The 15,556-nt window shown below is 39.0% G+C and overlaps 1 protein-coding gene across 20 annotated transcripts in view; it reads right to left on the bottom strand.

Annotated features, from left to right (window-relative positions):
• Nucleotides 1–15,556, bottom strand: part of LOC134679503 (TLD domain-containing protein 2) — a 125,770-nt gene that overhangs the window by 31,398 nt on the left and 78,816 nt on the right. For 12 of the 20 annotated variants that reach the window (XM_063538439.1, XM_063538447.1, XM_063538438.1 and 9 more), the window contains 8 exons: nucleotides 14,039–14,232; nucleotides 13,235–13,307; nucleotides 12,269–12,421; nucleotides 11,257–11,349; nucleotides 10,588–10,830; nucleotides 3,986–4,180; nucleotides 2,209–2,339; nucleotides 724–816 (listed from right to left, as the gene is read on the bottom strand). In XM_063538439.1, the coding sequence (XP_063394509.1) occupies nucleotides 724–816; nucleotides 2,209–2,339; nucleotides 3,986–4,180; nucleotides 10,588–10,830; nucleotides 11,257–11,349; nucleotides 12,269–12,421; nucleotides 13,235–13,307; nucleotides 14,039–14,232 (1,175 nt within the window). The remainder of the gene's footprint in view (nucleotides 1–723; nucleotides 817–2,208; nucleotides 2,340–3,985; nucleotides 4,181–10,587; nucleotides 10,831–11,256; nucleotides 11,350–12,268; nucleotides 12,422–13,234; nucleotides 13,308–14,038; nucleotides 14,233–15,556) is intronic. The other 8 variants (XM_063538437.1, XM_063538444.1, XM_063538448.1 and 5 more) reach the window with 3 other exon arrangements.

The raw sequence follows: 15,556 nt of genomic DNA, 5'->3' as shown, positions 1-15,556 counted from the left end.
AGCCTTTTAACGAGACAAATATTATTAAAGTAAGCTTACTAATCAGCATATCGCGAATTTTTACATAGTGAGGAAGATTATATAACAGTCACGTCTGAAAATATCAATACGGATAAAGATAAAGTTGCTCCTAATACGGATAAAATGCCAAAATATGTACCTATACACTAGCTTGTTTCCCATATATTAAGGTGTATAGGAACATATTATTCGCCTTTTGTCGTCCGCATCTACATTTTGAGACGTGAACGTACTGCACTATATTATAATATTTATAATATAAAAGGTTTAGGTCCTTCAGGTGCCATATTGGCTTGAATTGACCGTTTTCGGCATCCTGCCACTCAATGGGTTATTATACAAATCTTTCTTTTTAAACTAGTAAAATACATCTACACGTCTTAGATGGTGATATTTCGATTTGATTAAATATTCATAATTCAATAACATTTTGAAATGCTCTATAAACATGAGAACAATCTGTTCTAGTCTAGAGTAACGGAACTGCGTGGCATGAGTTGTTTTTGAGAGGATGGTGGAACCTTGCGCCTCAATTGCGTAGCTTTAGTTACGAAACCCTGTACACTAGCACAGTCAATGAAGTGAGCAGACCGGTAGAGGCAAGAGCCAGAAAGACAAGAGCGTTGTGGTCTCGATGTTTCCTCAAGGCAGACATTCACATAACGACTTGGCACATGGAGTTTCCGGCAGCGAGTGACGTACCCCGGGGCGGCGAGCGCGTCGTGCGGGGCCTCTTCGGAGGGGGTTTTACTCAGGAACAAACCAGTACCGAACTCCACTAGGTTCATTGGCGAGCTTTAGCAATGAACAGAGCGGCCCGAGTCAAATCCAGATAGCATCCACGGTAGCAAAACAAAAATGTTTCATTGCAATCATTAATCTATGTTAGGCTTTAGCAATTGTTACTTTTGTGAGTAATATATTACAGTGTTTACGTATTATGCGCGGTGAATTCTAAATACTTTTGAGACGATTGGCGAATAATGGTCATTATCGTAGATACATTGGAAATAAATGTATTGTAAGTGTGAGCTAGATGTGATGTTGGTAAACACAGTTGGAGCCTGTCAGCCTCGTGTTGTTGGCGTCGGTCCGTGGCACTATTAGCATCCATTCAAGCGGTAAGATAAAAGTAACGGTGGTCTGCCTTGCCCTCTGTTCGTGGATGGCAACCTAACAACGGCAATGAGGGCTACCTTTTTTTTCTCACCGGTTGGCGCCACAGGTAAGGTTCAAAGTACACTCGGCAAAAGTTATTGTTTATGGGTGCGACATAGTTTTTTATTCCCAACCATATAATATATACCATATCTCCATACCGTAAAACCCCGTCTAATTTTGCACCTCTTTTTTACTCCACTTTTAAAGTACTCCCTTATTGAGCCGTCACTCATACAAACATGTTCACAAAATAATTATAATTGTAATAATAAACGCGCATAACTCACTCGTCGAAACAGTGACAATTGACATTTCAGAGACCTCAATCTATGTATACTAGCGCCTCTAGCGAGGAATTCATATGCGGTAGCCCTCATTCGATTTGTTTTAACGACGGCTTGTGATTTGATAATCATAGGACAACTTTTGTCAATGGAGGTTATCAACAATAAATTTCCATAGAGAAACTTAAATTCATTCTATTTATGATATCACGAGCCGTCTCAAACATGTTTGGAATTGCGCCTCAGGTGCTTTGATGCAAAAAAGGTATTTAATCATTTAGATTTCATGCTATCACGGCCTAAATAGTAAAGTTTACCTTATTTTTGTATGAATTATTAGAATGAGTATTGCATACTATTCGAATTGCATATAATGATCAGTTAGGTGTGGCACAGACAATTGAAATATCATACTGGTCATCAATGGTAATCAAACATGACTGGTCAACATTATTTAACTGCAAATGTTACGAGTATACTCGAAGCCGAGCCAACGAACGAAGATCCGGTTTCCGTACAATGTATTGCACTAAGCAGCGCGCAACTTCATCTAACGGGCCAGGACAACTTCGCAAGAGACGCATGGCTAACAATATTCATGCGTCTACGGATAATCCGCCTCTTAAAAGGGCAGCTGACAAATGCACTGTTTAATTTCGTCCGGTTTCGAGCGTGTATGACAGTTCAGTTGTCCATGGCGGTGGTTCGTGTAAAGTGATTGGTGGCGGAGTGAAGACGCTACCTGTTGAATACTTTGGAGAAGACGCTGGTGTTGTGCGTGTCGGCGGCGGGCAGCGCCTCGCCGGCGGCCGGCGCGCCCTCGCCCGTCAGCCCCTCCACCCACGACAGCGGGTACGAGAGCCGCTTCAGCATCTGTTTACAATATACACTTATTGTTACCCGGTTTTGTTCATTGGAGCATTCCACGGGCTGTCCCGTACAAACGCATTTAATTTCCAGTGTTGCGACCTTTTATCGTCATTTAAAGCAGGCGATAATTTTTTTGTGCATATTTTTGACCATATGTCATAGAAAAGGAAACTTGTATACCTGCAAATCTTCAGAAAATTCGCGTTTGTATGGGACAAACGGTAGACAATTTCATAGAATGCTCCCATTCTATTATGTACCTATATTATTTATCCTAGTCCTATCCAATATCCTACATACTTATAAAACTAATACCATGGTTGATGCTTATCTAATTCTAAGTAACCACAACAGACGTAAATATAAAGTAAAACACATAATTCTAGTAGCAGTATACCAAAGTACAATAAACATTCTAGAAATTCCATTGTGCTAAAAGGAAAATGATCTGTTTTGTTTACAGTAGCTACATGACAAGACTGAAGTGAAAGATAGACCGATAAGAAATGTTCAGTTTATCTTTCGTATCGGTGACCCCCTTATACGAGCAATCTGTATGACAGCACAATAGATAGGTATTGCTCAAACTATATGTGTGGTGTGTGTGACTAAGACTTCTTTTGTTTGGGGTTGATTATGATCAACGAGTCCGCTTATCTTAAGACGTCAGTCACGGTTACTGCTAAGTATATATACTTATATAGAAAACACTGCTAGCCAACATACTCATCAATATGTATATTATGCAGTTGATATATCATTACTTTGTTCTCTCTAAGTATTTAATTTCTCTTTAATTATATCAGTTCTATAACATAACACTGGTACGAGTAAAAAGGCACGAAAGTTTTTTTAGATTTAAACCTTATTATCGATGAGTTATTTAGATATGCCCGCCAAAAAAATCCTTATGAGATATTGCAACGAAAGCAAACAGTAGCGGTGAACGGTGAATCGATAAAAGCACAGAAGATGGAAACAAGTCTCATACAATACACGTGTACTAGGAGGACGCGTCATCAGTATGGCGAGTGCATGCCGCTGGTCACGTACACGGCAGTGGGAGCTCCGTGCGTATGTTTTAGAATACTGATCATATATCTCAGCACGATTGTAAGATGGAAACTGTTGCTTTCTTTATAGGGGATTGTATTAATCCACTTTTCCTTACAATATGTTATATTGATTAAAGTTAACCCTAATTGAGTTCTCTATCCTCTAGGCGCCCAGAGGCCTATGAAACAAATGTCATACACTAAGAAAAAGTGACCAAGGCCTCCAGTGCCCCAGGCTGGAATCGAACCAGCGTCCTCTGCTATCGCGGCAGGTGCCTGTGCCATTCGGCTACCGCCGCTACCGGGCTACAGCGGCATAGGTCGAAATTTTCCAAGTATATGCATTCCTTACTGAAGGCTTATGGCGCCTCCTGGCCATCCTTAAGGTAGAACAGTATGGTACAGACCTAAGGCCCTTTTGCACCACTCCACTAACCTGTGGTAAACCGGTTAAACCTGGAGCTACCATGGTTGGCAGTACACTTTGACACAGGGTTAGCGGTTTTACCGCTTAACCCCGGGTTGTTAGGATGGTGCAAGTGGGCCTAACTGGATCATCCTAGGTGATACCGAGTATCACCTGGGAAAACTAACCTTGTTCTTCTTGTCAGGCTTGTTCGCGTCCTCCTTCTGGTTGTTGCCGTCGAGCGAGAAGGAGACGGCGGCGGGCTTGCGCGGCGCGCGCTCCGCCTCGCCGAGCGGCGGCGCCGACAGCGGCGGCTCGCCGCGCGGCAAGCACACCGGCGGGACCCACTCCGCCGACAGCACGATGTCGGCGTCGCTGTACACCTGGAATTACGTCACCAATCTTACACCACGTACATTATCCTGTCTCATGTGACAACAAGTGGGCAACTAACATACATCGCACCCGAGGGAGCATTTTGCGGGCACGACAATTAGTAAGGTAAAAAAAACTTAATTTACAAGTACACATACTTGTACTTAATATTTGTAACTTACCTAGTCTTTTAGCCGTTATCATCATGATAACTTAACATCAAAAATAAATTAATCCTGAATTGCCAACATTGTGTGTAAATCTCTAGGAAAAATATAAAGAATAGTTGTCATGCATCATTATAATTACATACCAGGTAACAAATACTAAGTACAAATACCTTGTTCTGACAATTAACACATTTACTGTTTTATTTATAAACTTTACTAACCGACGTGCCCGCAAAATGCCCCCTCGACTGCGGTGTATCACTACACTATTCTGAACTTCAAATATAAAGGTCAGTCACTATTTTAATAGCACATTTTACACCGCCACACAGGTGAGGTTGTCCTTACAGTAACGTAAATGGTGCCAATATATTTCAGCGTCTCTATCATCCGAATACCGATTAATTATCTACGAACATTATCAGAATCGAGTACAATCTATCGGACAATGTAAAACTGCTCTCACGCCGTATACGTTGCATCAGTCCATCACTCTTGGCAAATCAATTAACACCAAGAAACGACGCAGCTGTGAAAAATAGTTACTTAGAATTATGCGACTAAAATTGATCCTTAAAATAACGACAATTATATACTACCTGTTTTTATATTTCAACATATATACAAATAAATACCACAATTGACGCATTTAAACATAGTTACAGCATAGACTGAAAGTAGAATAAACGACCCAAACACACCGAAAATCCGAAATACCACATAGATATTTACCCCCTTAATCATAAACGTTTACTAAAGTTGACAAGGCGGTAATAATCGTTTGTCCCATTACGTCATACCAATACGTCGGAAACGGACAAATTATTATGAGCTTGTCAACTTTAGTAAACGTTAAATGAATAAGGGGTTTAGAGTAGGCTAAGACAAGGTATGCATTGAAACTGAATAGAACGAATGTAGGCTTCGGACAAAAGAGACGTCGGGCCGAAGTGACGACGACACGGAGACGGCACAGCAAGTGCGTTCGTAGAGCCGCCTCACCTCGTCGCGCGAGTCGCACGGGCTCATGTCGGAGTCGTGGTGCACCACGAAACACGACAGGAACTTGGCCTCGTACCGCGAGTCGCACAGCGGGTGCTCGTCCTCCGACTCGTATATAGTGGCTATTTCGTGATTATACTCATCGTGATATGGATCGTGGATGTGGTGACCCTAAAAATCATGCGAGTTAATACATTAAACTACGGTTGAAACCATTTTAGATCAACTACGTTAGAAATCCACTTATATATCGGGATCAACGTTTAGGTGAGGTTATTATTATTGCTGTGATAATATTTGCTAATGATGAATGATGTTAATCTCAAATAGTTTCAACTTCAGGTGCATTTAAATAATAAATTAATAAATAATATAAAATAGTCCTAGTTAGGTTAGGTATGTTATTAAGGTGGTTCGCTTTTCATACAAAATTCAATCAAAGCTCATTAAGTAACTACACACTATTAGTACATAAATATTTCCGCATTTATCTTCTTTCGAATATTCGTTTGCGCGAAATTAACAGGAAAACAATGTTTCATACAGAAATCATGCAAAAATCATAGTTAACTTTTCATCAATTTTACGTATGTGTGTGTCACAAATGTCGTGTACAGATACATTTGCGACGTTGCCATACCATTTCCGACGTTGCCGGGCTGACCACGGCTCGAATTTGGAGTGCCGTCATGTTTAGTCCAATTTTGTTGACACTGATATTTGACAGGTAGTTAATTGACCTAAGCGAGAATAAGTACCCGAAGTTCGTCAGCTTAGCTGAGAACTATCATGGCGTGTTATGCAAACAGTCGCTTTTTTGCTTGCAAACGGAAGATTCCCGGTTCGATCCCCAGTCATTGTATGCTGGAACATAACTTTTTGTATTTTTGTTACACCTAAATTTCGTATTGTTTTTTTATTTTTATTTAATTTTTCTTATTATCATAAATCGATTGATTAATTTTTCTTATTATCATAAATCGATTGATTAAGTATGGGCTACACGTATTCTTTTATTTTTACAAAGATAATTAGAAATTATACTCTACCTAATCTCTCTGATTTTTACAATCAGGACATCCTCACTGCAATAAAAGAGAAGTGTATAAAATTTCCTGTGGTTAAAAATAATGGATTTTGTCTATGAATGAAAAACTCAATTATTACTATAGTTTGTTTTTTTTAGCATTAGAAATAAGGTAAACAATCTTGACGTGCCTTTTAATTGAAAAACACATTTTAAAAATTTTAAGTTACGGCAAATATGTAACAATTATAAGGTGTACCCTTGTTTTGCCGACAAATTTTTCATCGAATATTATTTCATCGACAACGATTCATCGAAACAATAGTACTAGTACTATTGTTTGGCGTTATTTTGTTTCATATACTATTTATTTCAATTTTTCTTACTGCGTAGAAATACTATTCAACGAATATCACTTGATCCCTAATTTGTTTAAAATTATTTTAATTGGCACAACTACTAAACATTGCAATTCATTTGTTCGACTTATTACTTTAATACATTTTTATATGTCTTACTATACATTTATACATTTTTCTGTTGTAAGAATTTTAGATTTAGGTTAGGTTAGAACTGCGACCCCACACAGAAACGAACGGCTATCAAAGTCGGTTTAGGTTAGGTTAGAACTGCGACCCCACACAGAAACGAACGGCTTTCAAAGTAGGTTAGGTTAGAACTGTGACCCCACACAGAAACGAACGGCTTTTAAAGTAGGTTTAGGTTAGGTTAGAATTGCGACCCCACACAGAAACGAACGGCTTTCAAAGTAGGTTTAGGTTAGGTTAGAACTGCAACCCCACACAGACACAAACGGCTTTCAAAGTAGGTTTAGGTTAGGTTAGAACTGCGACCCCACACAGAAACGAACGGCTATCAAAGTAGGTTTAGGTTAGGTTAGAACTGCGACCCAACACAGAAACGAACGGCTTTCAAAGCCACACTGCGGGGTTGCGAACTGTATCGCAGCCATAATTGTGTTTTTAGTTTTAAGATATATTTTGTAATCATATGTATGCTAGTTTTAAGGTATTTATCTATGGGCCAATAGTTGCCTGAAAATAAATCTTTTCATTCATTCAAAGTAGGTTTAGGTTAGGTTAGAACTGCGACCCTACACAGAAATGAACGGCTTAAATTATTGTTACCTATTTATAATTTGGCCAAAATGAAAATGGCAGCCTTGTAAAATTATATCTTCAAAATTAGAGTGTCAACTTAAAATTGCCGCTTTCTCAAAATTATGTATGTCCAGATAAACAATTTTATATCTTAAACTACCCACATAGCTTTAATCGCGCAGAGTGAGCCGACTGACATGACTGCGTGTAGTTTCGAAAACGAAATATTACAAATTGAAGTAATTTTACGCGTAATAAATTTTACTAAATACAATACAAAATGAAATAAGAAAACCCGTAAAGAAAAACCACGATATAATCTATATACAAAATAACTCAAGTACCAATTAAAAGTCCCCGATTTAAATTTACTAGTATCGATTCTTCGACGCAATAACTTGTCGATGAAATGAAAATACTTGAAACGTTGTCTTTGAAATAAAATTCGATGAAATGTCTGTCGGCAATTCAAGGGTAAACCCAATTATAAATCTAATACCATCATTTATATTCTTCTGCTTTCATAAGTAATCGTTTTTGATATTTAAAAAGCGTTTTTGAATTAAAAGACATGTCAAGATCGCTTACCTTCTTGCAAGTTCTTTCTAATGCTAAAAAAAACGAACTATAGTTACAACCAGATAAGTAAATTATAACTTGATTATAACTTTATTAGAATCCATATTGTTGCAAATGTTGCATCATCTTTCTTTCTATTACATTAGTGATTTTTTCCTAGATTCATGATATTATACAATTTCTTTCAGGTTTCAGGTACGGATAACAAATATGAAAAAACCGGGCAAGTGCGAGTCGGACTCGCGCACAAAGGGTTCCGTACCATAAAGCAAAAAAAAACGAAAAAAAATGCAAAAAGAAAACGGTCACCCATCCAAGTACTGACCACGCACGACGTTGCTTAACTTTGGTCAAAAATCACGTTTGCTGTATGGGAGCCCCACTTAAATCTTTATTTTATTCTGTTTTTAGTATTTGTTGTTATAGCGGCAACAGAAATACATCATCTGTGAAATCTATCACGGTTCGTGAGATACAGCCTGGTGACAGACAGACGGACAGACGGACGGACGAACGGATGGATGGACGGACCGACAGCGAAGTCTTAGTAATAGGGTCCCGTTTTACCCTTTGGGTACGGAACCCTAAAAAATGTACTGTACTTGAAATCATAATAAAAAAAAAAATATGTTTTCATTTTATTTTACAATTACCTACTACTTTATTAGAGGTTGAGCAGTAAGGGATTGCTTTACTTGTAGAATTATAACTACATATTAGCGCTTTAAAAAAACTGATACCTGCAGGTATCAGTTGACACTTACAAACCTGGACTTCCTTGGGGTCATTCCGCTAAGAATCGTCAGTAGGTATTCTCCATACTAGCATAAAAAGATATCCTAAAATGTCGGTTCCATCACGTCAGGTTTTAGTATCAAAAATGTTTCCCAGCCTGCGTGACGTATCGGAAACTAAAACTTGTATACAAATATTTGGGACATAGTTTTTATATTAGCATCAGGATTCAACAAGAATATGCTAGTGATTCTGAGTTGGAAGAACCCAAAAAGATCTTAATCTGTGAAAATCAGGTATTGAATATTTTTTTTGAAAACGTTGATAAAGTAATTTATTGATAATACCTGATAACACTGAATATCTGGGGAAGCGCTGCTGGCCTAGCGGAAAACAATTCGGAGGTCGCGGGTTCCAACCGCGGCTCGTACCAATGATTTTTCGAACTTTTGTACGAAATAGCATTTGATACCTATTTATATACCGATACCTATTTTTCGGTGAAAGAAAACAATGTGAGGAAACCGGCCTAATCCAAATAAGTTTACTCTCTGGGTTGGAAGGTCAGGGCAGTCGCTTTCGTAAAAACTAGTGCGCATGCCAGTTCTGGGATTAGTTGCCAAGCGGACCCCACGTGAGGAAGAAGATTGAATATCTGGGAGACCGACCAAAGCTTACAAAACATAAAAACTCAAAAATGCGCGTTTTCTCATAGATCAGACCTAGCTAAGAGATCAAACCCCTTATAGCAAATTTCATCGAAATCGTTAGAGCCGTTTCTGATACCATCCAAATATATAAATAAATAATTATATACATAATAATTGCTCGTTTAAAGGTAAGATAACACAAAGGAGAAACAAAAAGAAATTACCTACTCGCACCAGTCTTGAACCCCAATCCTCTTGCACGTATTTCCACGAACATACCGTTACGCTATTGCAACATACTTACGTTGTGTGAAATTGTCTACTACAACGATCACGGAAACACTGTTTGCATGTGTGAGTAACAGTAGGAAAAAGCGTGACAGCAACACTCCGTCGAATTAAAAAGGTGGTTTTTGCACAATGAAGTATTCAATGTTTATTTTAATAGTTCAATATTTACTTAAAGAGTGCGCGAAACATACTTTTAAGTATACAAATACCAAGACCATTTCACAAAAAAATAAAATCTGAAATTTTGCAATAGTGGTGCCATCTAGCGAGAGTTAAGTTTTGAGTAACCTAGGCGAACCACCTTAATAAACTAAAATAACTACTAATAGTGATAATGATACTACAGTATGAAATATGGTGTTAGAATAACCTAATAATAAGCGTTAAACAAAAACAACATTAACATATTCTGTGACAGATGACGTTGTATAGGTTATCAATGTATTATTACTTGTTAATATGTAGCTACAAGTTATGACTAGGTTAGGAAGTAAATAAACAGACGAATTATCTACGGACTCGCTAGTCTTGTTTATAAATTAAATATATAAGAGTAATAGGTCGTACGGACAATGATAATTATGTATTTATTTACGTGATTACGATGCTAACACTTTAATGTGCAAGTGTTTATGTGGTTGTAAGATAGTATTATGATATGGTCAAATTGTCATAATATTTAAGCGCAGGAACACACTTGAGATCATGGCTGAACTTTATCTCGATATTGTCGATGCACTAGTACCATCTACTTAATTAACTATAACGATAGAATCATCGTCTTAAGTAGATTTGTTTAAGTTTTCGTTAAAAAGTGTTGAGGAGCGTGGGCAGACGCACCTTCTTAGACTTGGCGGGCGTGACGTGCAGCAGCGGGTCGCGGATGTCGATGCCCGAGTCGTGGTAGGACAGCTTGACGAGGTGCAGCGCGTCGGCGGGCTGCGGGCCGGCCTCGTCGCCCGCCTCGTCGGCCTCGGTGCCGGACCCGGGCTCGGTGGCCTCCACGCTCGCGCCCGCCTCGGCGCCCTCGGCCCCGTCTTCCTTGTGGTCAGTGCTTGATGACACCTGAAACACGTCGTCGCTCTACGATAAGTCCAATATAAACAGTTCTTCATAAAAAAGATTGCAGCTATAAATTACTCTAGATTAGCGCGAGTGAAGATGATAGCATTGTTTGTGTAAAATCGTGTATTCTGTAAAACTTCAAATAAATATATTCGCCGCTATTCGTTCAAAGCTAGTATGTATTTTGGGTGTCAATGTAATAACAGAAATGCTCCAATAGCCAAGATGGCCGCAAATGGACTATTTGGACTTGTCATAGGTGGGCGTGTGGAAGGTAAGTACGGTCGGTGCCCCAACTTAAGTACCCGCGCTGCCATACTAATTACATAGAAAAATTGATACTTATATTAGGCAACCGACTGCCGACTGGTACTATTGCTGGCAAAGACCAGCAATGGGATAAATCCGAGTATCAATACGTGAAACGTTCCAAGTATGAATTACCTCGCTTCCTTGGTCGATGGACATCCTGTCTTTGCTTGGTATAGCCCAGTGATGATCCAGAAGGGACTTCCGCCTCTCTTCAGTCGATTGTTGCTGTAACACAAATATGTAGTAACATTAACACTGATTGAAATCTATTTGTTATCACTAATTAAACCGCCAGCCGCCGGTGATTCGCCAGTAACTGGCCGGTTTTAGTAACTGGCCGCCCTAAACTAAAGATGAATTCTATTCACCTATAAACAAAATTCATTTTAGTATAGGCGGCTAGTTATTGAAGGCTGGCCAGTTATTGAAACCTTATACTAAAATGAATTATGTTTATAGGTGAATAGAATTCATTTGGTTGCCAATTACTGAGTTACTGGCGAATTACCCTATCATGATTTATCTTCGACAAAAAATCGTCAATTTGTGCAAAATCTCGGACGGAATTTTCAAATTAATACCTGTATGTAATTTCCGGCAGAACTAATTTAAGTAAATTTCAAATCTGAGAGGTTTTGTCGATGCGCGCTTATAGTCTAGTTTTTCATATAACGAGGTTGTGTTTATGCTGTGCTGTACCACGGGCTAGGCCATTTATTACATCTAGGGCACCACTGCCCTTTTAATTATTGGACAAACATAATTATTTTTTGCCAGGTATCTCCAACTGTTTTGAAATGGATACGTATGGTGAATAAAGTCAACCCAGGGTTGTTATGTGAAAAAAACGATTAAGGCCCAGTTGCACCATCCACACACTGATTAAAGTCAAACAGCAGTGAAGTATGAAATTTCCCTTACAAATAAATTTAGCGTACGATTTAACGGGGACAGTAACGGTTTGGTGCAACCGACCCTAAGCGCCACTTGCACCATCCCACTAACCGGTTAATCCAGTGTCAAATTGTACTGGTAACCATAGTATCTCAAATTTTTTACCGGTATACCCCGGGTTAGTGAATGGCGCAAGTGGCCGTAAGAGCACTGATGTAGGTGTTAGACCGGACAGGAAACGTGTGTGTACCTGGAGCGCGGTGGGCGTGACGAGCTCGCGCTCGAAGGCCTTGGGGAAGGCGGCGCCGCCGCGGTCCTCGGGGTCGCCGGAGCCGGGCCGCTCGTCGCAGGCGCCGCCCTCGCCCTCGCCGTTGGCCGCCTGCAGCTCGGGGAAAGTCTCGTCCTGGAATATATCACGACACGGTCATTATAACAATAACTTCAACAAACTGGTGCCTTTGCAGAACGAATGCATGTGTATTACATAAATAACCCTATTAACGTTTCTAAAGGCTAAGCAACAGCTCATTCTAGTCATTCTTTTCTTTTCTGCATTTATTTACATAATTAATATTGAATATACATGAAATATTACTGTATGACTGTTGTTTCTTTATTCCTAAAACGTACTTGCTGTCTTAATTGATACACTAAGTTTGAAAAGGCAGCACTTTTTCGGTGACAATTTTTAGACTGCCAATATTTACTTTTAGACACATTCTGAAAGTAAAGCAATTACAAGATACACAAAAATACAATACCATTTAAATTTAAGGCTTATTACGAGTACAATAATACCACTAGGTTATTCATGACAATATAAAAGTTAGAAACAACCGAGGACGGATTGTTTATATAAGAGGTTTATTTTCCGTTACCGATGCAATACATATCTTGTAAAAGTGTTCTGTGCAGACGGTGGAAATAAACGAGGGCCGCAGGCGGCCGCGGATGCCCCGTGAGTCAGGGGCAGGGGTGCAACGTGACAGCAAACGATGCATAAGCATCACCTAGGTTTTACGTTCTCCTTATGACAAATACAGATGTAATTTTTTTTTTATAAGAATTTTGCCAGTTAATCTATGTAGATCGCCATTAATATGTACTTATATCTCGTACGCAGCTGAATACATTTTACAGCGCATATTGTAGTAATTTACGTCCAAACAAGCTGCCCGTAGTCAGTGTTCCAGTTATATTAGTGTAGGATGCTTACCTTGACTAGCAGGGAATCCTTTCCTGGCGAATGTTCGGATTTATTCATGTAGTATATTTCAGCTGTCTCTGCCCTGAAATGGGAATTAACATTATGTCAATAACTAATCGCATGGACTTGACACGATTCTCATGAATGGAATACCAAACCATATAATCATACGTAAAACGAATACTTGAATAGTCCAGGCCTATAACTGCGAACATCGAAGTTCGCAAATTGCGGGAATTTTTCTCTGTCACTCTAATTACGCCTTCATTGGAGTAAAAGAGAAAGATCCCCGCAATTTGCGAATTTCAGTTTTCGCGGTAGCCCTTCTGATCTAATTATAATCCGGTACACTATTGTGACTGCGTTTTATTTGATAATTCACTGATAAATACATCACTAGACGAAACTGTGCTTAAATTTACATACTGAATACTTTATCATTCGTCACTATAGCTACATTTTTCAGTTCAGTGTGGGCTGTAGTTTTATGCCTGTGCCAGCGGTCAGGCAAGTTCACTTTTACGATTTAAAGTTATATATAGTCATAAGGTGACCGTTACCGACAAAGCAAAGATTTGAGTCCAGGAACTCTTGTACAGTCACCACACGGGATTGTTATGCAATTTAGGGGTTCTTTCTAAAATGCGAATTGTATAACGTAGGTTTCGAACAACCAATTTAGCTAGGACCCTAAATGGCGCAACACGCGGAGCGTGATGGTACTATTTAACTACTTTCAACTAAAATTATATAGGTACACTTGGGCGGGTAAAGTTATATAGTATATTATAATAGATAAAAGGATGAACTGACTTGTTAGTATTTTGGTCAGGTCCGTGCGTGCGCATGTGCGCGATGTCGTAGAAGATGGCGGCGTTGACGACGTACTCCATGGGCGCGATGACCCCGTACGACTCGGGCCCGTGCTCCATCACCAGCGTGTCCGACACGTTCGGGTCGAACATCACTGCGTTGGGCGTCACCAGCAGCACGCCCGACACCACGCCCTGCAACACAACTCCGTCAGCCCACAGCGGTCTACACGTGCTTTTAGGGGCTCAAGTGACTTAGCTCTTTATCAATCTAAATTTAATTAAAGATTATTGACAATGCGTCGCATGAGCTAAAGTTTCGCTGATCCAACGCTGTTGCATATACTGATACGATCACAACTTAATATACCACATTAAAATAAAATTTATTACATTTGTTATTCATCCTGGAGGCATAAATCAATAAAAAGCTGACGAAAATACACACAGAAAAAGGAATACCGAAATAGCAGTGCAACTCTTAAAGACCCTCGCCGAGATAGAATGCGAAAATAAACTTCGCCAGCGTAATTGCGTAAATGAACATGTAATTCGCAAAGCAACGCGCAGTATTCATAAAAGAATCTGAATCCGTTTTGTATATTCAAACAATAACAATATTTAATAGTAACACTATAAATATAGTCGCCGCTTCAAACAATTTGAAACATTTCTATATTTTTATGACTTTTCGATTGAACAGTTGTTGCAAAATATTTACTTCATTCTTTTAAATAATTTTAGCCGATTGATACATTGATAGTGTAATCTAAAACTGAACGCTCTTCCGAAGTGTTTAGAAATGCAAATCGACCAGCACTTCCAGTCTCCAATCTGAATAGCAATTAGTGTCGGAGCGACGGCCACTTTTACATTAGAATACCTTTGTTTAATTCATTGTAATACAATTTTAAGTGGAAGTATTGGAACCATCGCTTATGGCTAATAGGTGTCGGATGTCTAAGCTGATGTGATGTGTTGAAATTAAAAAAAGTGTAAGGTTTAGAATACTAACAGAATGTTAGCGATACAGTTGTGACGCAATTTGATAAACACTCGCATTAAACCATCTTTATTTACTCGCTCTCGCCAAAAACACTCGCAAATCAGCATAATTTCAGTAGCAGTGCACTTTAAAAGGCCGCCTTGTGCGTCTTACCCCCTTTTAATAAACACTCTACAAGCCTCAATTAGCTAATTATCGTTTGCCTTTATCTGTCATTTTGACTCATGTATTTATAAGAAAGGGATAAAACATAACTTTAACTAAATCAGGCTCGTTAAGTTTTATGAATAAGGGGATTAGTATCTACTTGTTTTAGCGAAGACAGGTTAATTATTGTAGTTTACATGTATGTAGATTAAAGTGGATAAGAACAATAACTTATCAACTCAATTGCGATACAGTAAAAATGCAGATAAAACGTACCATGCCGCTTGTCAATGAAGACTAACATTAATAGCATGTTTAATACAAACCAGTAGCGCATTTTATTGACAACCGTCAAAGCGACATTTT

The sequence above is a fragment of the Cydia fagiglandana genome, chromosome Z, assembly GCF_963556715.1.
Source record: "Cydia fagiglandana chromosome Z, ilCydFagi1.1, whole genome shotgun sequence".
In the NCBI taxonomy this organism is placed as follows: Eukaryota; Metazoa; Arthropoda; class Insecta; order Lepidoptera; family Tortricidae; genus Cydia; species Cydia fagiglandana.
The sequence above is the reverse complement of the archived record's forward strand: the minus strand, read 5'-3'. Positions and strand labels throughout refer to the sequence as shown.